Raw genomic sequence first — 22051 nt, 5'->3', positions numbered from 1 at the left:
TTTATTTGCCTTATAAAGTCTTTAGAAGGCAGCTCCTTCCTTTTCTCTGCCAACCTGTTACAAGTATAGGAGCTTCCAATAGATACTTGGGGACAGTAAGATGGACTCAAATGTTTATGGTTTGCTGCAGAGCACTTTCCTGGCTGGTTTCACAAAGCACATTTTAGTGAGCAGCTGTGGGGGACTTGGGAAGGACAACCAAATTTCTCCTGTCTCATGTGAGAGTGCCACTTTAGGATGTGCTGAGCAGGTCACTCATACCTGGGAATGTAGGGCCAGTGGCAGCTCAAGTCAAGGAATAAATATCAGGAAATAAACATCAGGACATCGGGAAATAAAACCGCTGGCAGTGGTAAGAGCTTAAATCACAGCTGGCCTGTGTCCTGTCCCCTTACATCCCCTTACGCCATTTGCTGCAGTGTGAAATGGTGACTTATTTTCAATTCTGAACACAAGATAAGCTTTTGCAGTGTCTCCTTCATAACCTCGTGCTGAATTGTAAGTTTTTTACATGTAACACTAAATTGAAAACCACATTGTCTCAATGATATAATTTCTAAAAATCAGCACTAACTGCTTTCAGCTCAACAGTTGTCAGCATTAACAGTATTTTTTGGGTTGCATAAGCAGATGTTTTCCATTATAAACCTGCTTTTAATGGATGTCCACATAGATCTTTGAGTTAGTAAACCAATGTAAGTGAAAAGTACTAAAAATATGGACATCTAAGCAATATATTGAAGTTAGTTAATGACAACTTATTTGTACATTGATAATGGGCAATTTCAAAATAGGGAATTGTGCAGTGTGTGTTTAGTAGAGGCACGTTAACAGCACAAAAGAGAACAAACGGTGCGTGGGTTTTCAGCTGTTATTACCTGCCTGTCACTGCTGTGAAAAGGAAAATACAGCATTGTTATTTTAAAATGATCTTCATTCTTTTGTAGCTTGTGTTTTATCAAGATTTTCACTATTATAGGTTATCATAAGTATAGATGCCTCTGAAAATACGAGCAAAAATTTTCTGATATGACTGATTGTAAATGTTGTTAATCTTTTTCTTATCATTGCCTCCTGTAAGTGTGGTTTATAAAACCATTAAAATAATCTTTACAATACACAGTCTATCTTACTGTTGGATAAGAAAATTACATTAATACCATTTCTGCAGTAAAAGTACTGCAATTGCTCTTCTTTTATTGCCAGTATCTAAAAAGCTTTGTGAGTGATTTGGTTGCCATAAGTACCAAACTGATACTCAGTATAAATTGACATTGAGATTGCTGTACAGCTAAGTGCTTCCCTTTGTGTTTCTTGTAGGAAACAGAGATGAAGGTACACATGCACACAAAATTTTGCATCATTTGTTTGCTGACGTTTATTTTTCATCAGTGCAATCATTGCCATGGAGATGGACACAACAATGGTCCCAAAAAGGATCGTGTACACGACCATAATGACTATCAGATCTCAAATGAATCATACTTCCAGAATGGAGGAACAGAATCTATGCCCAGTAAATTTTCAACGTTGGAAGCAGAAAATGAACAAAAATACTACATTGAAAAGATTTTTGATCGCTATGGTGAAAATGGAAGATTATCTTTTTTTGGCCTGGAAAAACTGTTAATAAGCCTTGGTTTGGGAGAGGTAAAGGTAGTGATGATAAATCATGATGATATTGGCCATGATCATGTTTCTCACTTGTATGCTTTGGAAGTACAGGAAGGAAAGCATTTTCATCCTCATAACCATGCTCACAGCCACCCAGATTCAGAAAACCAGACCACGGTTGGTGCATCTGCAAAGAGAAATCATAAATGTGACACAGAGAGAGACACGGTGGTGCCCTCAGTGAAGGAGGACAGCAAACACGTTCATAACCAAAGCCGCCGCCACCACCACCACCACTCGCGCCCGCACCGGCACGAGCACAACGGCACGCGCCACTCTCGCAACGAGTCCGTCAGTCACAGCGAGCACGCGGAGCAGAGCCACGAGCCTTCCACAGAGACAAACACCACTCAGGACCAGCCAGAACGGAAACAGCGCAAACAGAAGAAGAAGCAGAAGAAAATCAGTGAGACGTCAGGAGACGCTACGTGGGATTATGCCCCGGAGCACGATCCTGGCGATCAGTATGAGCACAACCGTGTTCACAAACATGACCATGTCCATGATGCCTCTCACTTGCACATGCACCACCACGACCACAGCGGTGACCGCTCTGCCGGCCACGGGCACCAGGACGGCAGTTTGGGCAGTGCCGCTGGGCACCGCCACACCAGCAAGCGAGAGGCCTCGCACAAGCAGATCAGCGTGAGGAAACACGCTCTTCCCGCAGCGCGTGGGCACAAGGATCATAGTGAAGATGAGCACAAGCGTGAAGAGGTGAGTATGAAATGGAGAGCTGGTTACTTGACTTCCTGTGCTGTCACTTAATAACTGAAGGTGCATACCCACAAATAACAGGTATGTTTGGGACTGTAGTGTAATAGTGTATGAATTTGATCCGTAAAGCTTTCTGAGATACCCTGCTTATAGAGGAGGTTTTTCCCTTCCCAATATTCCAGAATACTGCCACCACACAAACTCTTTGTGAATCTGAGATTGTTAACATTTTTGAAAACTGCACAGACACTCTTTCCTGAAATACCTGCATCACTTCAGCGCCCTTCTGATATCTTTCTCCTAAGAGATTAAGAAGCAATTGCAGGTGTAGCTTTAGTAGTACTGGGCTTCAGTGGAAGCTTTTCTGTTTTGTCCTTCTGCATCCATTATTTCTGCCAGCACCATAAATCCCTTCCCCTTACAGTTAACTACAAATGCAGGACCTTGTAAAGTAATAATTTTAAACTAGAAGGATGGAGGGAGTACTGAGTTCAAGGTCTCAAACCATATTAAAAAGTGAAACTCAAAACACAGAAGGTTGGTAGGTTTAACAGAAGTGTTGAAAAATCTATTTTGGATTTACATTTTTCCACTCTTCACCTGTTGCTTTTTCTTCATTGTACTGTGTAAAGAATATGGAAACTGCTTTTCATTAACATTTCTCAAATGCTACATAGGTGTTGGGAGACTCAAGTGTGTGGTGCAGATAGTTTTACTGTTTCTTTCTCTCATAAACCACTTAGATCAGTTTAAGACATGATCAGTTTTAGCACTGGTGGAACATTTGAACCAACGTTTCTGCTTTGTTTGTGTTCTCAAATAATATCCTGCATTTTCCATACATGGAAATGGATACTTTTCTATTTAATTTGTTTGTACAATTTGCTTTGCAGTGCTTAAATGCTACACAGCTGCTACGGTACTATGGTCTGGAAGCCAGCTCCCTAATATCTCCTGAGTTCTTTGTGTACATATGTCCTGCTTTGCTCTACCAGATTGAGAGAAGGCTTTGTATTGGACATTATGATGAGCTGGAAGATTTTACAAGAAATAAAAATGCATCAATTGAGAATAAAGATAAAACAGGTGCATCAGGTGGGTGTCTTTTTCTTAGTTGGATTGAGGTGGTCCATGTATTTATCTCAAAGTTGGAAAGTTGCAGTTACTTTGGCACTAAATTTCTTAATAAATTTGATCTGTACATATTAATTCAGGAGTAGAGAACAACAATATCATCACAGCCATTCACTGGAAAATAAGATTTTTAGGTCTTAATATTTTTATATTTTAGCAGTGACAAAGTCTATAGAATTGACATGCATAATTTTTTGTGAACTTAAAAAATAGGTATAAGCAAGTATAAGAGCATTTAAATTGTCATTTCTGATACTTCCCTTTTCTGACTATTTATCTCTAAGCACATGAGGAGTGTTCCATGAAAATCTTCTTTTGCCAGTTTTAATTTTTTTTGTGTATACCTTGAGTAAAACTGAGTAGACTTCTTATCACCATAGTTCTAAGTTAAAATATTTTTACTGCTTTTAAAGCAGTTACTTTAAGGGTAGAATCCATTGTTGTTATTTCATAACTGAGTGTACTTTTCAAATACATGTTTGCCACTGCTATCTTTCATAAATTATAATGGAACTGTTGATGTTTAGTTGCATTAAAATATTAAAAATCTAAAAAATCTTGGATATAATGTCTGTATTTTGAAAATGAACGTATTGGTAATGTGAGTATTGATTAGTGCATAGGTGCATGTTAGCATCATTAGAAATAAAGCCTGAAAATAACTGCATTCACACAGATGTTAATAACTGTTGGGAAGAATGCATTGCTGGTAATCTTTCTTAACTGTTGCAGAGTCATTAAAATAATTAACTTCTTATAGATAAATCTCCTCTAGTGACACATCTGCTGTCTTGTTAGCTGCTCAGAGATTGCTGTAGAGCAGATACAGTGGGTAGTTTGTATGACAGCAAATTGCTTTGTGGTGTGGTCTCAGTGTAGTAAGAGCTGACCCCTGCCTTATTACCAAGAGCATTGCTAGAGCAACTCTAAGCATTTTCTGCCAATTAACATGTTGAAATCCTATACGAAACTGTCATGTTGCACATGCTTTGAACCAGTTTAATTAGGATGCTTCTACAGCTGAGAGCTTCTTTTTAAAAGATTGCATTTTATTTCTCTGTAATGAGAAAGGGATTTCATTAATAACTCAGCTTGAAGACCTTTAATGTTTTTAAGATACTTAATCTGCAAAATTGGTGAAGCTTACTGTGAACATTTAACATGTTTTATGACATCTGATACTTTGAGTATGAATAACACCTTTGCCAGTTATTTGTAAAAATTTGGGTTCTAACTCACTGATTTGGCTCTCAAACAGTAACCTGCAGAACAGCTTGATTAGATAATGATAAATCATCCTTCATAAAAATTTCCTGTATTCTCTTGTATTAATTACAGCAAGATTTCTGTTGATATGTCAGTCATAGAGTAACTTAACGTGTAGGTTGTAGGACTGTACTGAAATGAAAGTGTGTGCCCACCTGAGCTAATATAAACATTTTTAGGTAGAAGTATTCACCAAGGTTAGGAGGATGCAGTCACTTTTAAACATGAGCTTTCTGTGGTTTACTTTAGTTTTAGTTAAAGCTTTCAAATAATCTTAACAGGCCAGTGTTGCTTCTGTTCATTGATACCAACCTGTGAGCTGTCCATTTCCTCTACTCACTGTGGTTTTCTAAAGCAAAATAATTTAATTAACTGATGGCCAAACCTTACGAAGCTGTGTTGGGTTTTCCACCTGTAATTTACAGGTAGTTCTGTGACATCTTCTAGTGGAGGATTTTCAAGGGCTTATCCATAGAACTGAGCTTTGTCACCACTGAGCCCCCTAAACAACTGAAAAGAAAAGGCACACCCTGCTAATGAAAGAAGCCAGTAGAAGTCCCACAAATAAACAGGGAGCATTTTGTTTGAAGCTGGAGATGGCTTAGAACTGTTGATGAGCAGTGTCTCAGATCAGACACAAGTTGTAATTCTGCCTGTGCAGATGCCAGTGCTCCCTGGGGCTCTATCCGAGAGGGGCACAGATTCCACATTCTAATCCCATGTGCCTTTTCTTAATCATGATACCATTTTTAGGTCCTGTATCATCCACAGGAGTATTCCAGCCCCTCAGAGGTGTATCTGCCAAACCTGCTGTGATAGATGAAACTTCAGCCTTTCCATTTTTCTCCATGTAAGGCTGTTGATCATCTACCCTGGCACTGAACACCAGAGTGTGTCCACCTTGGGGCAGTGTCCTGCTCAAAGGCTGTCATTTTTATCTGGGCTGCTGGTGCATATGTGCTTGATTGAGCATTGAGGAACAGCTCCAGGTATGCTGGGTTTTCAGCACAGCCTGTCGGTCCAGGGTATGGAGCTGAAGTGCTCTGAGCATCAGTCTGGGGACCTGTGGCAGTATTTTGGTTATCGAGGTCCTGCTTCAATTTTAGACCTGCTTTTGTATTCCTGTTTTCCAACCTCAGTTTTTCAGTTCCTCATCTGACAGCAGACTTTTGCCATATCACCAACTCTCTTTTCTATGCTCTCAGTACTCATGTCTGTCAGTGCACACCTCATACTGTCTAATGTTTTTTCCAGTCATTTTCTCACAGTGGATGTGGTCTTGTACCCCTTGCATTTCAGATGGCCTCTTTCCTTCTATGCAGTGTTATGGAATGACAGCCACAGACATAGTAAGAATGAATATCCCAAAATAAAACTTAAAGCATCAGATGTTGTGAGCTTTGGTGTTGAACCAGACTGAGCCTGCAACAGCCACACTTCTGTTGGCAAAGTCGTATAAATCTGCTCCAGAGTGGGTTTGGTACAGACAGAATTCTTGGGAGTGTTTCACCCTGATGTTGACACTGAGCAGCTACAATACATTTGTTCCTCTTCTCTCACCCATACCCTGCGCCATTTTCCAGGATGTTTTCCCCTACTTGTGGACTCTCACAGATGCAAGGAAAGTCAGATTGTGCTCTGAAATGTGGAAATGTTAGGTATTCTGAGTCAGGAGTTGTAACTTATCTTAAAGTTGGCAAATTATGGTAGACATACATTTTGGATAAAAAGTGGAGCTAGGAAAAACCCTGTGGAAGAAAATCAAAGCCTTTGTACTAAAACTTAAAGAAAATACTTTATTAGAGTGAGATGCTGACTGAAAGAGCCATGTCTCTTTGTTTCTAGGATCTGTTTCTTCTGTAATTCCTTCTTTTCAACATCATGTAGAAATTTTCACATCTTCACATTAAGAGGAATATGTTGGGTGTACCACATCCCATTACCACTTCTTCTAATGGCAACAGTAAAGATTCTCAGAAAAAATAAATGCTACTATTTGGTGGTAGCAAGTTGCTTTCAGCTTTTTGAAAACCATTCAATTTTAGAGTTCCTCTGCCAAAGGTTGAATCTTCTCATGAATAAAGGTGTATGTTTCAAAGCACCAGGTGAAATAAATAGTGCCAAACTAAACATGGGGAGAAATACAGAATTCAGAAAAATTTTGCATCAGAACCATATTCAAAACAACTGTTACATACATATTAGTGCTTGTAGAGCCCTTGTAAGTTAAGTAGCAGAGATGGTTTTGTCCCAGTGTGAAACCTTTTGCTTTTTGTTTCATGGAGGGCTACAAAGCTAAGCCTGGAACTAACAGTCGGGAAGAATTGCTGGGCTCTTTCTAGCTAATTGTTTTCTGATGTCTCACTATATTATACTGTGCTGTGAATAAGCCTGTGTGGTTTTGGTTTTTCTGTGGACTTCAGTACTGCCTTCATATTTTTCAGCCCCTTTTCAGTGTACAATCACACAACTTAGGTTAAAGGAAAGTCATCTTCTTAAGAGATAGTTGAAAGTCATTAATCAGGCTTAAAAGTTTTCCAGGTGTTGTTCTGATAACCTTTCTGTGTTCATTTCTTCCCACAGCCTGGTTTTGTGGTATCATCTCTATCACCGTCATTAGCCTGCTTTCCTTGCTAGGTGTGATCTTGGTTCCCATCATTAACCAATGGTGCTTCAAATTTCTTCTAACTTTCTTGGTAGCTCTGGCTGTAGGAACAATGAGTGGAGATGCACTGCTCCATCTCTTACCACATGTAAGTATGGTTTCCTTACCTTTTATTCTTAACTGTAAATGAGTCTGGAATTTTTGATTAATTGTTTGATAGTGTCAATAAAAAAAGGTTCACTGATGCACCTGTAGATTGACTTGACTGTGAAGGACACCAACACTTTTGGAGACTTTCTGCTGACAGAAAGGAAGGAAATTTGTTTCTCTAAACAAAAGGTGGGGAAAAGTAGTTGCATATTCATTGTTGAAGTAGTGTCACACTACTGTAAAACACTCAGGAGCCCAAGAAGAGTATTTTAAAATTAGCAGTATTGCTGTCTCTTGCTTACTGATTGTTGTGTATCAGTACCTAAAGTATTTCCTGGGGATTAACCTGCCTGGTTACTATATTTGAGGGAGAAAGTATTGTGTACTGAATCAAACAATTGCCCAAGGAAGGTGAGCAGCTTTTAATTCATGATGGTGTACTGTAATTCTTAAAAAGAGGAAGTATTTTGTAAAATTTTGTTACCTCAGTTGTTTAGCACAAAGACTTAATGTTTTCATGTTTTCTTTGTATAATTCTAATACACATTTTTTGTTGTGGTTTTAGGGGTTTTTTTTGAAGTTCATATTTCAGATCAGAATTTAGGTTGTAAATGACTGTAATAGTTTAAAATGTCATAAGGCTTGGTTGCTAATGGGAGAGTAAGAATGATAATTCCTTGTGATATTTCTGAGTGTTAGTCTCATTTTCAGGATCGTGAGAGAAAAGCTGAAGCTACATTATCTACCCCCTCAAAAAAAAAAAAAATCCCAGAGGAATTTTTTTACTGATTAGGATAATGAATAATCTATTGAAAAACTTACGTGGCAAAACGTGTTAGTGTGAAGAAAAAGCAAAAAAGGGTGGGGGTTTCTGTTGCTTCTTCTAGCCCAGTGTCATTCCAGTGTTGTGGTTGCCCCAGTGGTGTCACTGTTGTCTCTCCCACCAGTCCCATGGAGACCACAACCACAGCCACCACCATGGCCAAGGCCACGTGCACGAGCACAGGCACTCGCACCGGCACGGCCACGCGCATGCAGTGCACCCTGAGGGCTTTCTGGAGGAAAATGATCCTGTGCTCAAAGGGCTCTTGGCACTCGGAGGCATTTATGTTCTCTTCATCATTGAGCATTGTATAAGAATGTACAAACATTACAATAAACAAAAGGTAGGTGCTGAAATTGTTTGCTGTTTAAAATGTGTTCCCCAAAGCTACCTTGTGAGTGCTGAGGAACTGTGTTAACTCCGAACAAGTGCTGCTGCTGCTCTGTATTCTATCTGATGTTATGTGAGGGATCCCTTTCCTAAAGAAGTTGCTCTTCTCAACAAGGTAATTTGGGAACACAGTGTAGAAATCTGATGGAGGAAGCTGCAGCTCTTCCTCTAAAGCTTCCTGGGCTTTGGAGAAAGCATGTAAGAAAGATCTGCTTATAGGACCAGCAATTGTCAGACAATTGACAAGAAATTTAGCAGTATGCTCTTACCTGACAATGCCAGTGTAACAGAGATGTCCAGGTTTTCAACATCAGAAAAATGCCAACATCCTGTTTTCTGTAAACTGCCAGTCAGATTTTAATTTGTTTCTCAAAAAATGATTGGATTTTTAGTGCTGGGAGCACTCTATATTTATGATAGGGGTATAAAAGGAGAGCAGCTACCGTGGAGAGTGTGAGTGTGGATGGAAATTCAGTTTTAGCCTTTGCCTTTGTCATTCAGTTTTAAGGAGAAAATTATTTTGGTGAAAATATCATCTTGCTTGTCCCAAAATGACTGTGAAACCTTTTCAGCTTCTCTGTTTTCATGTCATACTTGCTGTCTGAACTGGACAGGCAGGAAAAGATTTTCTGTGTTGGAGGAGGCATTTCTTAGATCTTCTGATAAAAGGATAAAAACCATTACATTGTGTATTTCTTCTTTGAGATTAATTAAATAATTAAATCCCCTAGGCTGCTTTGGCAAATCCTTGGGATCTGCTCTATGGGCTGCAAATAGAAAAGAGCTTCCTGCTTTCTTAAAGGGAAGTAAGTACAAGGAAGTTACAGGAATATAAAACAGAAAAATAAAAGTTGAACAACTTAGAGGAGCTATTCTTGCTGCAAGTTTGCTTTCTTGAACAAATCTAATAGCTGCATGGAAGTACTTCTGGGTTATAAGAGCAATCCTTGTCAGAATATCCCATCTTACTAAAGTGAAATATATCTCTGGTAAGTGTTTGGGAGTGAGATTCCATGTAAAGTAGCTAAGAACTCCTGCTGGAATAGGGATTGTTGCTGAGCCTTATAAAGATGAATATTGTGAAGTAACATATTTCTGTCATACGTGGTAAGAGAGAGTAGCTTGGTCTGTTTAGAAGAGAGATTTGGACAGCATTTCAGTTCCTGTTATTTCCATCAATGTCCTGTCACAAACCAGATGTTACCTGTTTTCTGTTGCAGAGTAAGCAGAAATGGTGCAAAAAACCCCAAACTGAAGAATCACCAATTGGAAGGAAACTTTCTGATCACAAATTAAATAACAGACCAGATGCTGACTGGCTTCAGCTGAAACCCCTTGCAGGTAGGCAGTTACTGTCAGAATTCTCTTGACTGGGAGATCCAAAGTAGGAGCAGGTTACTGGGGCATGGTATGTAGCATGTAACCTCTTGTACAGTTTGCTGCTATTATGCAAATCATTGTTAATAAGACTTAATAGGCTTTTCCCTATTAAATCTTTTTCATTTTGTTGGTTTTTAGATCTGAGAGCACTCTGAACATTTCCTAATATGCCATAGAGATGGTTCTCAGACTTCTGAAGCAGTCATGTTTTGGGTGGCTGCTGGTCTTTGTTTGTTTGTTTGTTTGTTTCAGGGTGGTTTTGGTGTTTTGGTTAAGCTATAACTGACTAGCTCAGCCCTGGCAAAAATTAGATCAAAAATGAACACCCACACAATGAATGGGGATATCTTCCACTTTGAAGATTCCAGCATGTGACCAGTTACAGTTTCTGTTTCTTTCCATAAATACAGCTGAGTATCCTGAACACTCAAGTATCCAAAACAACTTTTGCACACTGTTCCTTCATGACAGCCTGTGAATGCTCATTTTGTGTATACGCAGAAGAAATGCTGTATCCCCCTTCTCACAGGAGGAGGGAAGGGCAAAGGCTTTGCTTCATAACCTTCCAATTCTGTTGCCTGCATGGCTGCAGAATTAATTTGTTGATGAAGAACCTATACAAATTTGTATTTGCAAAGTAGTTTATTTAATTTGATTGGTTTGTAGAAGAGAGGGTTAGGACTGCAGCCTTCTCCACTCAAACAATCTCAAATGAGATTTGAGGCACTGACACAGAACATGGAAAGTTTTCAGCAGTGCAGGGGTTTGAACATATATTTGAAATGTCTGCATGACAGCGGAGGCTGAGCCCTGTGGGCATGTGCAGGCAGAGCCAGGTAGGGTTTCCTAAACCATTCAGATCCCATCTACAGCTCTAAGACATTATTATCATTCTGGCAACTCTCTTTTGCCAGTGTTAAACCATAAACTTTGTCATTAGCAAAATTACAGGCACAAGTGTAGGCTGGGCTAAAACTGGCTTTGAGTGCTATGGATGCAGTGCTGCTGCCTTGCAGTGGAGAATTCTATATATTGTACATGCACATTTGTGGAAAAATGTCTCAATGACAGACTTAGTTTTTGGATTGAATGCTAACAACAAAGTTGCTAGACTGGGATGTGTTAAAATACTTGTTTTGCTTTCCTAGAGCAGTTAACTCTTAGGTCAAGGGTGCAGTGGCCGCTGGTTAAACAGGAATTAACTCAGTGTCTCTCCCAACTGATTGGATGCAGGAGCAGATGACTCGGTTTTGTCTGAAGATCGACTGAATGAAACTGAACTCACTGACTTGGATGGGCAGCTGGAGCCCCCTGCCAAAAACTACCTGTCAGTGGAAGAGGACAACAACCTGCGCCACTCTCACAACGACGTCTCCCACGCCACCCAAGAGCACGAGCTGCACGATTCCGAGTATGACAGCCATGGCGAAGATAAAATGATAGCTAGAAAACACAGTCACCACTGGCATCACAAACATTCCCATCATTCCCATGGCCACTGTCATTCTGGAAAAGACCTGAAAGATACTGGGATAGCTAATATTGCTTGGATGGTAATTATGGGAGATGGCATTCACAACTTTAGTGATGGCTTAGCAATCGGTAAGCAAAAGCACTGAGTGTTTCTCAACAGTTTCTCCTTACCTTTAGTAATTCTGCTAATATTTGACTTATCAGTGATCACAGGTAAGGCTTCCAGTTAGCACCTGTGGTTACTGCCGTTGTTCAGTCTCCTGCACAGCAGAAATGGAAAGGCTGTCAATTGTAATAATTTCCCTTTTGTTAATATTCTGTGCTATTTGCACTAAAATTAGTGTCTCGGTAGCAGTGACAGACAAAGTCTCTGCCAAGGTGGAGACAGACCTTGGGATTTATGGAGCACAGTAACCCACGTTTCTTGTTTCGGTCTCAGTTGCCTTAGAATTATAAATAAATGCCTTTCAGTCTTTCTTAGAATGATATTTACTAACAAGAGTAATAATACTATTTCTATTATTGTTAATATATAGAATTACACAGTACATGCAAATAAAAATACACTGTAAGTCAGGTTACAGAAATAATATTTTGAAAGTACTACTTAGGATAATTTAAATTTTATTTAATCAAAATATTATTACAGATTTATTTCTAGCCAAGTGCAGAAGAAATTGAAATACCAGACAGATTTTGTTAGATTTATTAAATCAACTTGGAGTCACACAATGCTCTAAATGTGATTTGAATTGCAAAGTGTATTAATTTGGATATACAGGTCAGGATGATGGTGAAAGGACTGAAGTGCACACTTTTGATTCTTACAAAGGTGGCTGCTTAAGAGTAAGAGTACGCAGGGTTCTGAGCTAATGGCAGAAGGGACATTTTGAAGGATGGGGCGTAAGCGTTTGTCAGGGTCTCTTGTTAACAATGGAATCTACTACAGTTTCTCCACTTCCTTCTGACAACTGCTAAAGAAACTAAACTCCTTGAAAACTAACTTGTTTCTTCATTTTCACATTAAACAGGTAAGACATTTAGACAGTGGGTTCTAAGGCCAAAAACAATTGCCACGCCTTCTGTTGAGAACTTCACAGTACTGAAACTCCATTTCTAAATATTTCTGGGTTAAGCCCAAACAGCAGAATCTGTGATAAATTGTAGATTTTAGAAAAGCATGCTCATCTTTTCAATGTATCAAGCTATGAGGAATCCAGAGGAAAGTTAAATTCCTCCTCTGTCTTCAGATTGTGTCTTCTCTTTCACAATTTATGCTGCCTGTTTAGACTGCTCACTTCAGGCTCTTTTTGTGCTTTTCTCTGCTACAGTACAGAAATTTAATGCCAGTTTTCTCATCTCAGAATTATTTAAGGTATGAACTTAAAATTGATTGAATTCAATTAGCTTATGCAAAAGTACTGAAAGATATTTATGGCAATGTTTTTACCCTTATTATTTTCCAGGTCTGGCTTACTAATATTGCTGATATGTTCTCTAAAAATAAGTAGAATGGAGCTGGAGACGTTATGGGTTAAATATTGGTTTGGATTTCCAAGCTGGAAAGGAGAGAGACACACTCTTGCTCATGTACATTTCTAACTGTCCTCATGTACTTGAGAGTTCCTAAAAGTGTAAAAGTGGTGTTACTTATTAGCTTGTTGCCTTTATGGCTCATTTTTAGCCAGTTGTGTTCTCCTCTCCAGGATTTGTCTGCCAGATAAATGAGTAATAAAGCCTGCAGTGGTAATGCACACCCAGAGTGCTTCCAGTATTTTCCATTTATATAGACAGGACACAGACATACTGAAAAATATTAATGTGCATTCTAACAGAAGAGTGTCAGCTCTGCAAAGTCAATTGATTTTCTGACCTGAAAATAGTGAAATATCATTTTAATTTTTTTTCTTTTTTTTTTTTTTTTCTAGGAGCAGCTTTTAGTGCTGGACTGACAGGGGGAATTAGTACATCTATAGCAGTATTTTGTCACGAGCTTCCCCATGAATTAGGTAACTAAGTTTAGAAACTGTGCTCCATCTGTACAAAATCCTTATCTAAAAGCTGTTGTAGTACTGTGCTAAGCACAATGCAGTGCAGAAGCTGCAGCAGTGACCAGAACTTCAGAGGGTGAGGGAGAAATATTGCTTTAGAGTAGGTACTGCTACAGGATTGTGTTGGTAGTGTCAGTTACAGCACTTGTGTAAAGCTTTTTGAGCATGTTTTAAAACTGTTAAGCATGTATGCTCCTAAGAACATTTTATAGAGTTTCACACTACTCTATGTGACATTGTCTTACACAAAGTTAAGTCACATAAGTAAACACAGGTTTACATAAGTAAAATTCCATGTGGGGATCTTCAGAAGAGGCTTTGTTCCAACTGTGGCCAAGTTCAGCAGGTGTGGCCATTTAGGGTAAAGCCTGTAGGGCACTGTTGCCAGTGCCATTGATACTTCCCCCCCTAATTGAAGCATTTCTTCTGGAGGTAGCTAACCATGATGAAACCTGTTGTTTTCACATTGCATGAAAATTTACTGCACCCTGAGAGTTTAAAAAGAGCAACCAGAGAGAGGAGGAGTTTTCTGTTTTTCCACTGAAGTGAAGTTGTGCTAGATTGACTTATGTCTGTTCTCACAGCTTGCTCACTTGAAGAGCTGTTGGGTCTGAATGATCAAAAGTGAGGTAAAACCAACACTTCTAAAACCTTAGAGGTGATGAGGGGAAAGCATTTTATATAGGCAGCTCCTGAGCTATAGGTAAATCGTGGGCATAGGGGGGAAATAATAGAGCAGACGTTGGTGGTTTGACACCTATGCTACAAAATCATTAGTTAAGTGAAGCTGTTGCAGTATATAAAGGATTGCAATGTATATTAGAGTGCTTAGAACTTGCCAGCATAGCATGATGAAATGAACCTTGTATAAGGGGTGAGTAGTTTATACCTATTTTTTTTTTAAATTTTGATATGTTTTGATTCTAATTTTTTATTCTAGATTAGGCAAATAATTACAGGCATGGGTATAAGAATATTATGTAAGAATATTACTTTAATTGCCCTCATGTCTGTACATCATCTTACACTTCTCGTGATCACAAGAATTCAGTTTGAATGGAATAAAACTATTAGAGCTGATTACAAGACTGAAATCTAGATTTTTACAGAATACCTACTTTTAGCACCTAATTTAGCAAAGCTGCCCTGAATTCAGAATAAAACACATTACCCTGGCATGCCTTCACCCAGAAAACTGACTCAGCGTGGATGTGAAGTCATTCTTTGTGAATGTAACTCTTCCTTGTGCTCAAATTCAAATTCATTGTCATCTTCTGTGGGGACAAATGCCTCATTATTCTCTCCCTGGATTTGCATAATGAGGTGTGTTTAGCTAAGAGGAATTTTCACAGGTATTGATCCTGACTAAGCCTCTGGTTTTGTGTGCAGTGAAGAACTTCTGAGAAAGATGAGTGTGTGCACACAGGTGTGTTCTCTGTGGGAAGAGCAGGCCTAGACCCCTCCATTCAGCCTTCCCAGTTAATCACCGCTCCTTTCTGACAATCAGCATGATGAACGGGCACCTTGAAATGATATTTGAGGGATGGCTGTGCCTAAGTGCAGCTCTCCCGAGGTGGTCGATCCTGTGGCTCAGGCTGCTGATGGCCGTGCTGTCCCCGCAGGTGACTTTGCGGTGCTGCTGAAGGCGGGGATGACAGTGAAGCAGGCCATCGTGTACAACCTGCTGTCGGCCATGATGGCCTACATCGGGATGCTGATCGGCACGGCCGTGGGGCAGTACACCAACAACATCACCCTCTGGATCTTCGCCGTCACCGCCGGCATGTTCCTCTACGTGGCCCTGGTTGACATGGTACGGCTGCCTGGGGCTTGGGGCAGGAACCTGGCGCTTCTCTGAGTGCTGCACTTCAGTCTGGTGGTCAGGCTTATTCTTCACTGAGATTTCATCGTCATATATTCAGTGCTGGAAAATTTAGTCTGAGCTTTTACTATGAGCAGCTGGTAATCCAGAGCTCTTGTGATGAGTAGCTTTTACAAAAATTACCTGGTGGAAAAATGTTGCTACTTCAAGAACACACAGGTGCTTTATCCTTAGTGTGTATACAGCATAGATCAGACCCTTCAGGCAGCAATACTGCTGTGCACATGTTACCAGCCCATATTCTGTCCTGATTTCTCTTCTCTAAGCTGCTTCAGAGCTTCATTTAAATAAGGCAATTTTCCCACTTTCCCAGCCCAAACATGATAATTTTTCACTTTTGGGGTACTTTGTAATGCTCTAATGCTCTCCACTTCATTATGGAGTCTTTAACTTGTAAATATGCTGTTGTTATAAAATCACCCTAATCTATTAATAGGTGAATAAATCCTTTCCCGGGCCTGCTAAATTGTTAAATAGAATGTCTGGGTAGAGTGATCCTTCTTGCAACTTTAGGTGAAGTAGTAGCCTATAATGCCTGAAATATCACTTCCTTGTAAGCTCTGTGTCTGATACTTAATTCCTGTCTTTTGACTGAAGATGTCATGGATAAAGGGAGGCAGTACTTTCATTCCTTCATTCCCTTTTCTTTCCCTCGACCATCTTAAGAGTAACCAAAATCCCATGGCCTGACTCAACAACAGCAGGAAATCTTCTGCAAGAAACACTTGAAACTGAACCAGTTTTGTCTTGGTGTTTGCATGATCAACCTCCTTCTGAAAGATCTCTTTACCTGGCACACAATAAGAGTAGATTTTGATTCCTTCCTGGCTGTCTCAGATGACTGGCTACATTAACCAAAGTCATATGTTTACTTGAGCATGACTTGAATTCTTTTAAAATGAAAAGAGCAGAACTTGAAGAATATTGGGCTGCACCCTATCTTGAGGAACTTAATGTTCAATTACATGGATGATCTGGTGAAAGTTCAAGGAAAGGCATTTTTAGTTTATTTTGTAAACATACCATGTGACCATGGTTTTATTGAATGTAGTTGTTCAGTAGAGTTTAAGCTGTGTCTTAGTATATTGGTTTGATATCTGAACCCTGAAGTGTTTATTTTTGACAATATCATCTTGTAAAAGTGTTCATGTATAAATGGAATAGAGGTGAAATAACTTCTTAAATTGCTTTGTATCTTTTAGCTTCCAGAAATGCTTCATGGAGATGGAGACAATGAGGAGCATGGTTACTGTCCTGTGGGGCAGTTTATTCTTCAGAATCTAGGCCTGCTTCTTGGATTTGCCATCATGCTGGTGATTGCCCTCTATGAAGACAAAATAGTGCTTGACATCCAGTTTTGACCTGATGCTGGTAATCACTGTCTGGCTGTCTGGCTTTGAGTCTGCACTGTATGGCTGTGTGCACACTGCTCAGAAGACACGTGGTGCTTGCACTGCTTACACAAGGACAGGAGATTCCTTTCTGCCTAGAGTAGCTTCTGCTTTTCTCTAATCCCATCAGTTGAGCTTACCCAGCACAACTCCTAAACTTGAGTGAGCGATGTTTAGGAGACCCTAAATCTGAGAAATAAAGGCCAAGGTCAGGGTGCTGTATAGGGAGCACTGCTTACTTAAGAAAGAAAAAGTACAGGAAAAGATCTCATTTGGGAAAATACCATTCCAACAGTTACAGCTGAAACTCACACCTGTGCAAGGAACCCAAGGAAACTTTTAGTGCCACATGAGTCTTGAGTAGCTCCTAACTGTCTCGAGGTATGTATAGATCTAAATAGCTATAGACAGATGTGCAGATATACACTTGTGTGTGTGCACATCTGTATAGACACATATTAATCCTGTGTTGATTTTTCTGCATAGTGGTGACTTAAGTATTCAGTCTTACACCAGGACATGGCTGGAAACCACTGTGCTGGCTTAAATTTTTGAAAAGAAACCCCAAGCCTAAACACTGTTTAAATTCTTACAAGCTGTGTTAAGCTGCACTCCATCATTGCAAAGCTCCTGTGTAAGAAGGCAGGCTGTTGCCATGTACTCTGCAAAGTGTAACTTCTGTCGAGGGTCAGTTTGATGATGTTTTTCCCCAGCTGAGATTTATTTGATGTTTGTTCCTTGATATTAGTAGGAAAATGCAAAATGTAGTAGAATTAGTGTTAGCTTGGGGAAATCCCTGACCTTGGAGTTATTGAGCTGTTTCTGGTTCTTTCTTACAGATGCTAAACATGTATTGTGTGCCACTTGCAGCATAAACTACTGAAGAATTGTGGCTGTGAATTTGTGCAAACTCTTTTAACGAGAGAATCCATGTGGGAATTTCTCCGTTTTTTAAAATGATTAATTTGGACTGTTTTCTCCTCTTCATGTTAAACCAAGGTGCAAGGTGCTAGTTCCTGAAGCTAGACACAAGGGTTAAATTATGCTCTGTATATGTTGTACTGGTAGGGTATTTACGATACTGTAACAGCGCATCAGATCTGTTCCTACAATGCCTTGATATCAGACATTGTGACACCAGCCATTTCTGGCAGTAAAGAATATGTAAGAAGATTTCTACTTCCAGTATAAAGGAGTTAATTTCTATGATATTTTTTTACAATTTTGGTATTTAAATTAGATTATTAAAAAGCAGATGTGGTAGAACCATGGTATGTGTCATTTAGAAGAATAGACTGAAAATTTGGGCCTTAACTTGCTGGGACCAGCTGTCCTAGATCAGATTGTGCTGACAGGCATTTATTGCCAGACATGAATTAGTTCTTCTTGTACCCATCCCCTTAAAAAAAAAAAAAATTAATTGTGAGTTTGTGGGGAGTGCAAGTTGATTCTGTAGTACCAGTCCTAAGCATGGTAGTAGCTTTTTTTTTAAAACATCCAGTTTGTCCCTCTACTGTGTATGCCAGGTAAAAGCTGTACTTTGACTGTGTGCTGTAAAGTTTTAAAGTTCCAGTCTGCTTGGTGCCAGTGTAGCTGCTAAAAACACTAATCCTAACGCCTTTAATGAGAGCCAGTGGGTATCTGCATTCCATTTCAAGTTCCCGTGTTTCCTGTGGCCCTTTACTTTGGAAGCTTCATTGGTCAGTTTAGCTTTTACTGAGAGCAGCTCATGTGTTTTAAAGGTATCAGTTGGTTGCCAGTATTTTTTCTAATGCAGTATCAGGAAACAGTATTAAGGGTCCATTTCAAAGAAGGGTGCAGTTTCTTCAGTGAAGAAGCCAAAAGCCCAGAGTTCAGGCATGCAGCCATTTGATGTTCTGAACTCAGGTTTTCTTTTTTCCTCTTTAAACATGATTAGTGTAGAACCCTAATTAGCAAACACGCTGTTGTTAGCTTCAGATTGCTGAATTTCTGCAGTGTAAAACTCCTGGATGACATTTTTGCATAGTGCCCATGTTAGGTCAATGAGACAAAACTTCTGGATACCTTCTGAAGATCTGAGTTTAAACAATCTCTATTTCTTTTGTATTAAACTGACTGACTTAAGTTTGGTTGTTTTTTTTTTTTCTGTTACTTCTGAAATATAAAGGGGTCATTATGCAGCTGATGTTTTATCAAATGATTTTTTAAAAGATTTATTTCTCCTAATTCTTTTCAAATGAAGATTTCTGTATTTCCAGTAGTATACTTACTGTTGTATTAGTTGGAATGTGGTTATAGCTCAGTACACTGCCTCTGTAGGAAAATAGTTAACTTCCTTCCAAGACCATCTTCAGACAAGGGAAAAACGTGGTCGTTGAAGGTAGGTACTGTATTTTTCATAGAACATAGATTTACTTTTATTTTCTAGTATTTATTGCAAATGTAACAGAGCAGTGTAAAAGCTGTGACCTCTCTACGTTTCCACCAGTATTGAATTCCAGATGATTCTAATGTACACTTCTGAGTCATGTTACAGACAATCTGAATTCCACTACATTTCTACTTGGCTTCAACATTCCATTTGGCTTGAATCCAGAGTCTCATTTAACTTGTATTTGTTGGAGGGCATAAATGTTACTTGTATATTTTACAATGCTGTCACTGTGTGACATCCCATGTGAATTCTGATGTAAATCACATTGCACTCAATCCGCTGTGATTATGCTTAGAAAATGTTGTAGTTGCTAGATGCAGTGTGATTATTTTTTTAATATTTTTTCTTTCCTCTCCCCATTAACTGAGTCTATGGTTTAAAATGTGATAATGGTCCAATAAGATAACTTGCTGAGCTATTGGGGTTTTTTTTTTGTTATAACTAAACCATTTTTAAAAAATTTTATAAAGCTGGAAATTATCAAATGCTGTTTTGTTCATTGTCAACAGTGTTGTGTTCATTTTATGTGTGTTCCTTATACATAAGGAGCCTTCAGAAAATAAAAAAAAAAATATTCAAGGAGCAGATATTTCTCTTGAGCTTCTTATGGTGTGATTACTTTTGTGTTTTAGTATTCCTTTCAGTTCAGCAGACATCACTACAAGCCCCTAGAAGAAATTCTGAAAAGGAGGGTGTCAAAGTACTTTGCTTAACAGGGTTGCTTAAACAATTAAAAACCAACATAAATGCTCTGTCCAACATTTATGTCTAGGTCAGTCAGGTAGGAGCAATACTAAAAACAAGAACAGTGGATTGGGGGATTCCATAGAAAATTACTGTGATCATCTGGCTGATCCTGTAGTCATTGGACTGCTCAATACAACCTCCCCAAAAAAAAGTCTTAAGAATGTTTTAAGTGGAAAAGTAATTTCACCAGAATGGAGATACAACACAATAAAGTACAGTGAAAACTCAGGAGGGAATGTGAACATACCAGCATGGATACACAGTAGGAAATTAAGGTAAGGATGTGTGGCTTTGTATCATACCTGTGTAAGAATGTCATCAAATAGCAGTTGTGTTCCTGACTGATCCTTGGTAATAGCAGCATTTGCAGTCAAAGATCTGTGGGAAAGGATTCTGTGCAAGTGTCTTTGTATATTCAGTACAGCTGCAGTACTGAGACAAGGTGGGGAAAAATACCTCTAGACCAAAAAAAAAAAAAGATGCAGAAGCAGCCAACCAGCCCACAAGAGGCCACAAGCTGTACTTCAAAACCATCACAGGCTTTCCTAGAGTGATGAATGAAGTGTGTTAACCAAGATATAAGAGATACAAAGATACAATTCCTGAAAAATTCTGGGAGCTGACGAAAATTCTATTAAAATGAGATTCCAAGTGTAAGGGGCTGCAGCCCCTCTCTGAGCCCACTGCCTGCCAAGTGCCTGAAGGTGTTTTGCTGATGACTGACACAACTCCTGTGCTAATTAAGCTGATTATTGTGGCCTTTCTGCCTCCAGTAGTTATAATGAGCTATTTCTCTTATGCCTATTTTAAAATGCTTTTAACTTCACTGAGCTGTGTTTCTCACTTACTGTCCCCTGAGTGCTGACTCACACAGAGTCAATTTAGATGACAGTAATTGGGTGGTGTTTACATAATGTCCCTTTCTTAGAAGTCACTGAAACAAGTTCTGATAGAAGGTGAGATTAAGCCAGCAAGCAAACAGTGACTGAGTAAACACTGAAATGCATCAGTTTCAGTAAAGATTACATCTATTAAAAAAAAAAAAAGGTGTTGGTAATTCTATTGTTCTGACATACATCTCCTTCAGGAGAGGCAAAATAAACACCACTTGGATCCAGTACATAATTGACATTTGTAATGATTTTAGAGGAAAAGAACATCCTCAGAACACTTACAGAGCCAATCCCAGTGTCAGTGCCCCTGGCACTGTAATTGCATTCCCCAGCTGACAGTGAGGAGCATCAGCTGGCAGCTCCTGCAGGAAAACAGGACAGTGATCTGAGCAGCAGCCCAGCACTTCCCTGGGCAGCCCTATCAGTATCACTGTAATTCACTTGGAAGACAGCCAGAATTCTCACTGCAAAGTTTAAAAGCTGTTAATTACTTCTGCTAGTTCATGCTTGAACCATTTCATCTCCAGCCCTTCAAATACTTTTTAATAATAATCCCTCAAGTCACCCAGCCATTCCTGCTTTTGAATAATAATAGCACCAAAAAATTCCATAGTAATGCAGCTGAAACTCCCTAGATACAAGTTTATGGAAAACTTTTCCAAAATTATTGCTACTTGTTTGACATCTTTCTAAAATAAATGTATGCTATCACAAGGCCATAGCAGTGCTCATAGTTTTTAAAATTTATTTATTTATTTCGAAAATCAAGTATGCTTAAATTCTTGAGGTTGGGAGAAGCTGGACTCCTCTTAGGTGCATAAAAAGGAAAAATTATGAGTGATAAAAGAAAATTATTTGCAGAAAGGCAAGAGAACTGAGAACTGGGATGAAGAAAACCAGTCAAAAAAAGTACCACTACATGTTTACTACATACATTATCCTTCAGGGCAAAAAAAGGTTCCCTCCCTGCTAGGAACTATATTTGTAATTTGTTCAGAATTACAAATACATATTTGTTATATATATAGTTTGCATATATATATATATATATATACAATC

The 22051-nt window shown here is 39.1% G+C and overlaps 1 protein-coding gene and 1 non-coding gene across 12 annotated transcripts in view; one reads left to right on the top strand and one right to left on the bottom strand.

Annotated features, from left to right (window-relative positions):
- Positions 1 to 19939, top strand: part of SLC39A10 (solute carrier family 39 member 10) — a 31632-nt gene extending 11693 nt beyond the window's left edge. For 2 of the 6 annotated variants that reach the window (XM_030277803.4, XM_072932422.1), the window contains exons 2-11: positions 1321 to 2391; positions 3285 to 3486; positions 7375 to 7544; positions 8494 to 8712; positions 9980 to 10100; positions 11373 to 11741; positions 13541 to 13621; positions 15286 to 15476; positions 16748 to 16916; positions 17776 to 19939. In XM_030277803.4, coding sequence (XP_030133663.3) covers positions 1321 to 2391; positions 3285 to 3486; positions 7375 to 7544; positions 8494 to 8712; positions 9980 to 10100; positions 11373 to 11741; positions 13541 to 13621; positions 15286 to 15476; positions 16748 to 16906 — 2583 coding nt within the window. In that variant the 3' untranslated portion in view covers positions 16907 to 16916; positions 17776 to 19939. Of the gene's footprint in view, positions 1 to 1320; positions 2392 to 3284; positions 3487 to 7374; positions 7545 to 8493; positions 8713 to 9979; positions 10101 to 11372; positions 11742 to 13540; positions 13622 to 15285; positions 15477 to 16747 lie in introns of those variants that run through there. The other 4 variants (XM_072932423.1, XM_030277802.4, XM_072932426.1 and 1 more) reach the window with 3 other exon arrangements.
- The window catches only part of LOC115496005 (uncharacterized), a 51887-nt gene continuing 31189 nt past the window's right edge, over positions 1354 to 22051 (bottom strand). For 3 of the 6 annotated variants that reach the window (XR_012057029.1, XR_012057028.1, XR_012057031.1), the window contains 2 exons: positions 11784 to 21354; positions 1354 to 1801 (listed from right to left, as the gene is read on the bottom strand). This is a non-coding gene — a transcript (uncharacterized protein). The remainder of the gene's footprint in view (positions 1802 to 11783; positions 21355 to 22051) is intronic. The other 3 variants (XR_012057033.1, XR_012057032.1, XR_012057030.1) reach the window with 3 other exon arrangements.

The sequence above is a fragment of the Taeniopygia guttata genome, chromosome 7 (assembly GCF_048771995.1).
Source record: "Taeniopygia guttata chromosome 7, bTaeGut7.mat, whole genome shotgun sequence".
Lineage (NCBI taxonomy): Eukaryota > Metazoa > Chordata > Aves > Passeriformes > Estrildidae > Taeniopygia > Taeniopygia guttata.
Note: the sequence above shows the minus strand (reverse complement) of the source record. Positions and strands in the feature narration are given on the sequence as shown.